General features: G+C 39.3%; 1 protein-coding gene across 2 annotated transcripts in view; it reads right to left on the bottom strand.

The window, feature by feature from the left end:
• Positions 1-8,343, bottom strand: part of CREBRF (CREB3 regulatory factor) — a 42,252-nt gene extending 33,909 nt beyond the window's left edge. The window contains exons 1-3 of one of the 2 annotated variants that reach the window (XM_004696791.2): positions 8,155-8,343; positions 5,945-6,070; positions 2,358-3,444 (exon numbers count right to left, since the gene is read on the bottom strand). In XM_004696791.2, coding sequence (XP_004696848.1) covers positions 2,358-3,444; positions 5,945-6,070; positions 8,155-8,163 — 1,222 coding nt within the window. In that variant the 5' untranslated portion in view covers positions 8,164-8,343. Of the gene's footprint in view, positions 1-2,357; positions 3,445-5,944; positions 6,071-8,144 lie in introns of both variants that reach the window. The other variant, XM_045284648.1, reaches the window with a different exon arrangement.
• Positions 8,344-8,666: the final 323 nt, after the last annotated feature.

The raw sequence follows: 8,666 nt of genomic DNA on the forward strand, positions 1-8,666 counted from the left end.
AGGACTTTGTGGACTGGTGTTGGGTTAATGGGTTAATGTTGGACTTGTGGGCTTGGGCAGCATTGGGTTGGGATTTTTCGTGATGCACCTTTTCTTTACATAAAACTCTCTCTTATACATGAGTTGCTGTGGATTTGTTTCTCCAAAGTACCTAGACTAATACACTCATTATAATAAAAGGGCTCTCTTTGACAACTTACAAGGTTTCTTTTCAATACCTCTTAGGTTTTTATACAGAATTATTAGCACCAACACTATTTGAGGTAGTTATTGTGCCAACCTGGCTGATAAACACATGTGGAGTTAATTGAAGGGCGGAGGGATAAAGGGTTAGGTGAGCCTCGCCTTTCTAGTTCTCGGGTCTCTTGCTTTGTGGTGGTCGAACCAGGGTGCAGCTGCCTTTGCCAGTTCCCTGCTTCATCTGGCAAGGCTCACTTCCTGCAAGACATCCCTGAGCAGAAGCACCATGAACCTACCCCAATGCAGCCCTGGGTACTGGAGCAGCCATGTAGAGACCCCTGCCAGCACTGAGAGGCTTACACGTTCACCAATTTTGCTTTCCTCCTGCAGTCGGTGTCATAGTGTGTTTTGTGAGATGGAGGACTTTGTGGATTGGTGTTGGACATATGGGCTGTTGGACTTGCAGGTTTGGGCAGCACTGGGTTGGGATGTTTTCTTGATATGCACTTAACCTTTATATAAAACTCTCTTACACATATGAGTTTCTGTGGATTTGTTTCTATAAAGTACCCAGACTAATACACTATATTTTTGAAGGAAATAATGTTTGCTAAAATCTGAAGATCTTCCCTTCTTTCAACTGTACCATTTGGCAATGCCAATTTTATAAACAAATGATACAAGTCAACAGTAGCAAGAGTCTAAGCATGTAGATGAGGTGACTCAGTTCTCCACCAGTTTCACTTTGTCTCACTCTTATTTACACAGGCAGTCCCTAGGTTATGAACAAGTTCTATTTCTAAGCGGGGTTTTAACTCAAATTTGTAGTTAAGTTGGAATAGGTGCATGTAATTCTTATTTAGCTTTACTTCAGTGCATAGTTTATCAAATATACTTACTCTACCACTCCTTTCCGGGAAGAAAAAAAAATCACTTAGAACCATCCCTGGCAATTAGAAACTTTTATATTATAAGCCATCATCCAAGATCAAGTGTAGGAATCTGCTTTTGCAGACCCCTTCGATTGTCCTAGCACCTTCCTGGGGGCAATATTGCCCATTTTGGGAAATACTGATTTGGTGCAAGAAAGAAGTCCTCTTGGGCTGCTAACTTAACCCTTCTTATTACTCTGTACGAGAAAGGATGTGGATTTCTACTCCTGTAAAGATTTAAAGCAACAGAAACACAAAAGAGAAACTCTACTCTGCCCTACTGTGTCACTATGAGTCCAACTCTATTCAATGGCAGTGGTTTCAGCTCAAGAAATGATCCCTGGTGGCATGGCAGGTTAAGTATTGGACTACAGTTCAAACCCTTCAGCCACTTCACAGGAGAAAAAGGCTGTCTGCTTCCATTAAGAGTTAGCCTCTGAAATACTACTGTGTCCTACAGGATGGCTATGAGTCAGAACTGACTTGATAGCAGTGGGCTTGGTTAGTGCAATACATGTCTGGAAGCCTTTTCAAAGATTTAAAAGCTGCTCATGCAACAAATAAAGGTGATTGTGGAAAAAACTTGTTGCCAGGAGGGGTTGGTTCAATTGTTTCAAAGCCAGGGCAAGTACAAGGTTTTAGAATATGTGGTAAAAAATAAAGCAGTCTCATTTGTCTTAAAATTTAGCATTTTAGTAATTTTCTTGAGTGGTAAAATACTGTTCAAATGAAAGATGCAGTGGAAACAAAGAAAATACTCTCCCTTACATTATCCATTAAGTAGGCTTTGTTGGTTAGAGGCATGAGAAATATAAACCATCACCACTTGGCTCACCATTCTAGGTACTCATAAATTAACTGTAATAGAGGAAGGCAGGCATCCACAGAAATAATTTCTCAACCAATAAATTCTGTGATGAATCCGATAGTGATGTGCTGGCAACCAGTTATTCAAAAGAGTGACTGATCTGATCACTTAACATAAAATAAGCTAAGAATAACCCTCAAAGAAGTCACACATAAACCATCATACAAGCAAAAGTGATTTGTGTAGAAATGTTTGAATGGGGGAAGCCATTAAGCATTCAAGCCAAGATATTAAGTCATTTAATCTCCAAACTAAGAGACACCCACCCCACCCCCCACAACAGAAAACAAACAAAAGACATCCAAAGCAAGGCTTCCGATTTTTAAATATTAATAATATAAATAGAAAGGGCAGTAGAGCCTCCAAGTGTTACAAACCTGGTTCAGAGAAAGTGTCACTGATATCATCATCCTTGTCATCTTCATAATCTTCTTCCTCCTCCTCTTCTTCCTCATTTTCGGACAGTTCATGCTCACTGCCAAACCCTTCATCATGGTCCTCGTCATCAATATCCTCCTCATCCTCCTCGTCCTCTTCAGGACTGCATTTAGTTGGCTGTTCACCCAAATTGTCAGAGACAAAGAGAGAATAATTGTGCTCTTCTTTTTTCTGGGATGAGTCTGAAACCGATGTGCTGGCAGAAAGGCTGCTACTCTCTCCTGCAGCAATGGGCCCAGGCCCTTCCTGGGGCAAGGGGCTGAGTAAGAGTTCCTGGGTTTCTTTGAAAGGCAGAGCAGGAGTGGCTGGGCCCTGCAGAGTTTCCAGCCCCTTCTTCTCTTGTCTCTTTGCCACTGTGCCACAGTAGCAGGTGTTTTCCTTTGCTGCATCTGCGTGAACCTGGCTCAGCAAGGGCCGGGTGTGCGGCACTGGATTGATCTTTACCTTGGCCTTTTTTACATAGTCTTTACATTCAACATGAAAGTTCACCTTTTCATTATGATACAAATTGGTCTTCACCGTGATTTGTGTGCTTGAAGTAGGTTTACTTGCTTTTTGGACACAGTCTGACAAAGGGACCTCAGCCTGAACAGTCTTAGAGGAACACACAGGGGCAGCTGCTCTGCTTGTGATCTTTTTAGCAGGGAATGAAGAAGGCAAAGGACTTTGTTTGACACTGAAAAGTGAATCGGGGTAATAAAGGGAGTCAGAAACAGACTGAGAATCCTCACTATTAAGCTGGGCCAAAGTTGGGGTTTTACTGATGACCTCTTCATCTTGGTAAGGGCTGGAAAAGTCATCGAGACCCAAATAATCCACTTCTTTTGTTCCCCAAATGTCACAGCTGGTGAGTTTGGTGTACTTCGTCAAGTCTTCACAGTACGTATCCCACTGTTCCCAGTTTGAGGCTAAAGCACCCTCATTATCCAGGACATCTGTGAAAGACTCTAGATTTTCAATGTCCTTGCAGTCCTCTAGAGAAAGAAAACTGTCTCTAGGATTCTGTTGGTAGTTCATTTCTCTGTCCTGGGAAAGGATTTAAAACAAAACAACAAATCACAACATATTTTAAGAAGGAAATACTCACCTTCAACCTCATTTTTTTTCAGAGTTTTAAAGTTTTTAGTTTATGTATCAGTACTTACTCTTTGTTAAATCATTTTATTGGAGCTCTTATAACACTTAGCACAATCCATACATTCGACCATTGTGTCAAGCACATCTGTACATATGTTGCCATCATTTTCAAAACATTTTCTACTTGAGCCCTTTGTATCAGCTCATTTTTCCCTTCCTCCCTCATGAACCCTTAATAATTTATAAATTATCTTTTTCATGTCGAATCTTATTTCTATACATCAAGTTGATAAATCATCACTCGTCTCCTGGTTTGTTTTATTTTAAGATAAAGGTTAATTAAATATCTTTTAGGAGCTCTGGTGATATAGTAGGTTACACATTAGGCTGCTAACTACAGGATCAACAGTTTGAATCCACCAGCCACTCTAGAGAAGAAATGAGGCTTTCTGCTCTTGTAAAGATTTACAGGAACAGAAACTCACATGGGACAGTTCTACTGAGCCATACAGGAAGGGCTTATATGAGGTGGAATCAACACAATAGAAGTAATTTTGGTTTTGAGTTATATCTTATAATTCCACATGTTATTCATATAATAAAGAGGAAAAATGTGTTCCTTGAGTCTTGACACTAGAATTTTCAAAGTTTTCATTCTTTAAAGCTTACGTATGGTTCAAATAGGAAAGACCCTTGAGATTTATTATTAAAGACACTTCCAAAAAAAAGTTTGTATTTCTTGATTTTCTACTTAGGACTGTGGGATCTCCTTAGAAACAAGTTTCCATTAAGAAGCAAATACTGAATATCTTACTGTCATTACAGGAAAGAAAAAAAAAATCTGTCTTAACTGGAAACTTTAGTATAGAAGAGTAATTCAAAAAATTGGAACTCGGTCACAGAATATCTTTTGCAGCCTTGCAACCATGCTTGAGTATGGAGATTAAATAACTCCTTGTCTACTTTTGAGAGGGGATTTTAAAATGCCACTAAAACTGTGTAGCCATTAAAAGGAATGCTGAACTCTAACATACTTAGATAGACGGATGCCCACCATGTTCTTATGTTAAAAAGGTCAAGCTACAGAGTACTCTATCTGTAAAAATGTCCCATGTGACTGAAACGTTTATCCATATATTTTTTTTAATATGAGGGGGTACCCCCAAAAAACTAGAAAAAAGCTCCGCTGGGCTGAGCTTTCATAGTACATTTTTTTCCCACTAGGCAAGCATCCAGCAACTCACTCTGAGTTAATGCATCCAGTGGCATCACCTGGGAAGGTTCTCTCCAGTCACAGTGAATTTTTTCATGAAAGCAATTTTGTTTGAACCTCATTTTTTGTGATGGCTGATTTAAGAAAACAGTGTGTGGCTGTGAAATTTTGTTTTCCACAGAAACTGTTGTGCTGTTGGACACACTTTACAGGGACAGCACTATGAGAAAGACTGTAGTGTATGAGTGGTTTTCTCCTTTCAAAAAAGGTGAAATGTCCATCGATGACAAGCCTCATTCTGAACCTCTGTCAACTTCCCGAACGGAAAAAAATGTCAACAAAATTTTTGCCTTTGTGCTCAAAGATCAAGGACATTTGTTTTTTTTGATGTGAGGGCAATAGTGCATTTGGAGTTTGTTTCACCAGGCCAGGCTGTTAAGTTTTCTATTTAGAGGTTCTGAAAAGATTGCATAATGGTGTATGACAAAAAAGGCCTGATTTGCAGCAGAGGGGGGACTGGTTTTGCCATCACGACAATACACCATTTTGGTGCTCCAGTTTTTGGCTAAAAACCCAGTGTACCTCTCTTGTCTCACACATCTTACTCACCTGACCTCACTCCTTGCAACTTCTTTTTGTTTCCTCGAATGAAGAGGGACATGAAAGGACAGTGAATTAACGAGGTAGAAAAGATGAAGAAAAAAAACGAGGGAGGTGCTGTCAGCCATCCAAACAGATGAGTTTGAAAAATGTTTCCAAGAATGGAATCACAGATTTGACAAATGCATTAAGTGTAATGAAGAGCACTTTGAAGGTGATAAGGTTACTTTGTAAAAAAATTTAAATATATAGCTTTGGGAAAAAAAATCTTTTCTTGGGGGGGGGTACCTCCTCATACATTAAAAGTAGAGCTCTGGAGGAGCCCTGGTGGCACTGTGGGCTAAGCTTCACACAGCTAACTGAAAAGAAGAGCTCTGGTGTCAAAGTGGGTTGCTAATTGCAAAGTAAGCAGTTCAAAACCACTAGCTGCTCCACAGGGAAAAGATAAGGCTTTCTACTCATTCATGTAAAGAGTTATGTCTCAGAAGCCCACAGGGGCAATTCTATGCTGTACTATAGGGTCAGGGTCATGATGAGTTAGAATTAACTTGATAGCAGTGAGTAAAAAACAACAATCCTATTGTGCAATTTTTACCCCAAATCAATTAAAGTAGAACCCAAGGAAATATTACTTACCAGTTCATACATGAAGTCTGGGTCTGAACTGTTGGCTAAGAGATCTGTGCTCATCAGAGTCTGTTCTGAAAAGGTGTGGCTTCGAAAGGCATCCCCGAAAGGCGGATCCATTCCGCTTACACTAGGCTACAACAAAATCATTTAGACTTTAAAGTTAGACTATTTCAAGACCAATTTTACTTCATATCAGCGCTGCCTCCAACTCCCACAAAGCAACTTATTATTTTCAGAGAACAGTTCTGCATTTTTCTATTAATACCTTTAAGAGCTTTAACAAGCTTTAGACCTTGGACCTACATTAGGAAAATAACAAAGACACATTAAAAGTAGAAGTAGAAATACAGAGTAGCAGAAGTTAATAACCTCCAACTTCTAGAAACAAAGATTATTTAGCCACCATTGTCAAGAAACAGCACCTAATGAGAACTTTTATTTAGCTATAGACACATTTCTTCAAATATCTATTAACACACCGTTTTAACTCTCTGAGGTGGAGAATTGATGTTATCCCCTAGTGCTGGCAAAGGTAACAAGTCAGTCTCCTTCAGGAACTATGGAGAGTTCATTTGGAAATGATTATGGTAGCAACTGTACAATTTTACTTGATGTGAATGAAATATGGAATATGTTATATGTATTAAATCTCAATTAATTAAAAAAAAGATGGGGGGGAGAGTTCAATGTTTTACTTCTCAAAACACAGTGGAAGACCATTTGGGTGTTTCTGGTTCAAAAAATGCCTCCAGAAAAATGATGGAGAGAGGATTAGAAACACCCCAAATCTCTTGGGTGAGTCCAGTTAACTTGGGCATGGGCTCAGTAACCTTAACTCTGAAGACGCTAAAATCTGTAATAAATAAAATCCAAGGAAAAAGACTCAGCCCCAGAGCTGACGTTCCTTTTTGGCTTCTCATCCCCATTATTTTCATTTCAACAGCTATACAACTTACTCCCAACTCTAGCCAAGAGGCACACTCCAGAAGTGGCTCAAATTAACAGGAAGGTCTCATTCTACAACCTAACTGGGATGAAGGAAGAGAATATGAAAGAGTACAACTTCTGACTTCCTGTTCTGCAAGTTTCTGCAGAAAGTGAAGATTTATTTACAAACTTACATTTTGTTTTCTTTTTGCTTACACTCTTCATCTATAGATCGTCTACGTACCAGATTACCTTCTTACTCACTTTCTCACGACCTCCTTCCAGCTTTCCTTGGTCCCTGAGACCCAACTTTTCTAGTCTACCTTGTTTTTTTTTTACCATTTATTTTTCCAAACCCTGCTCTTCCTAGAGAAATTTGGGTTGAGCAAGTAAGTGTTTTATAGCTTTGAATTTAAGTATTCAATGAATGGTAAATAAACTGTCAGGGTGTTGGGGTAGGATTCTAAAAGGGACCATATGTACAGTTCATTTGGCATAGGAGCTGGCAAATCTCTCTTCACCTCTGCCTTCTAAGGCACCCAACAGTCAGTTCCTGCAGCTTAGTGACTTTCTGTGTCCAAGAGCTAGCTCAGTATGACCCCCACATATAGTCCCTGCCTTTTCATTTCTAGGTCTCTGTCTTGAAAACAAAGAGGTGAGGAGAGTTGGGCCCCGAAGAGCAAAGACAGGGAGTGTGGGGGTGCAGGGTGGAGACTAGCCGTACTTCTCTCTTCTCTGATTGCCTTAAACCAAAACTGACCCATTTTAAATAATCAGCCTTAAACCAAAACCAACCCATTCTAAATAGTCACAAGACAGACACAAATGTTCTTAGACATGATCTGTGGTATATGGCCAGAAAAATGATATAGAGTGAGACACATACATTCAAATTCTTTGCCATTTCCTCTTAACTACTTCTAAGTTCAGCGAGTTTAAGTGGAGAAGTTGGAGAATAGAAGTGGAGAAGTTAGAGAATAGAAAGATGACAGAGGAGATAGATTACTTTTCAGGGGACTTGATTTAGCCCCCCAAAAGCAGCAGATCTGCACAATCTCTTTTCTTTCCCCATGCTCCATTGTCAAGCTCATTAAACTTCAAAGCTACCGTAAAGGAATAAGAGGCAATAGAAATAGGAAGGTCATGTACTCAAAACTAGCTGAGATGAAATAAAATGTCCTGAAAATGCAGTATGTCAGGTGGTATAAAAAGTCAAAGAACTTGCAGACCAATGGTACTGACCTGCTACAGACAAATAAAAAATTTTGCGTAGGCTTACTTGGACTTACCTGAGGCATTTCCAAGCCCAGATCCTGTGAGTCCAATTCCAAGCTTCTTTTGTTTCTCGTTTGTAAATTCCTTTCCAGCTTTACTTTTAAGTTCAGGATCAAAGATGATTTTCACAATAAAAGTTAGATTTTTCCAGAATGCCTTCAATTCAACTGCTTAAATCTCTGCTGCTTCCTTAATAATTCTGTGTGACTCTATCAAAGAACAACACAAAGTAACTTCACTGAGCTCCATAAAAAACAAGTTGACTTTTCAAAACCTGCATTACCAATGAACACTTTAAAAAGTAAGTCTAGTGGCTACAATATCAAGAATTAGAACAGCTTTAAGTTTCTACTATTTTGAAATTCACCTTTCCTCCATTTGTTTGTTTCTAAAATAGAGTCGATTAACAACCACTTGGCTTAACAACAGTTTAAAAAGATACCCAGATAAAATCAGCATAGGCTAATTTCTTGTGATCTGAAAGATGCATTATACTTAAGTCTTACAGTAAAGCTCCCAATTCCCA

Source organism: Echinops telfairi, unplaced genomic scaffold, assembly GCF_000313985.2.
Source record: "Echinops telfairi isolate 266 unplaced genomic scaffold, ASM31398v2 ScPeMD7_7469;HRSCAF=8507_0, whole genome shotgun sequence".
In the NCBI taxonomy this organism is placed as follows: Eukaryota; Metazoa; Chordata; class Mammalia; order Afrosoricida; family Tenrecidae; genus Echinops; species Echinops telfairi.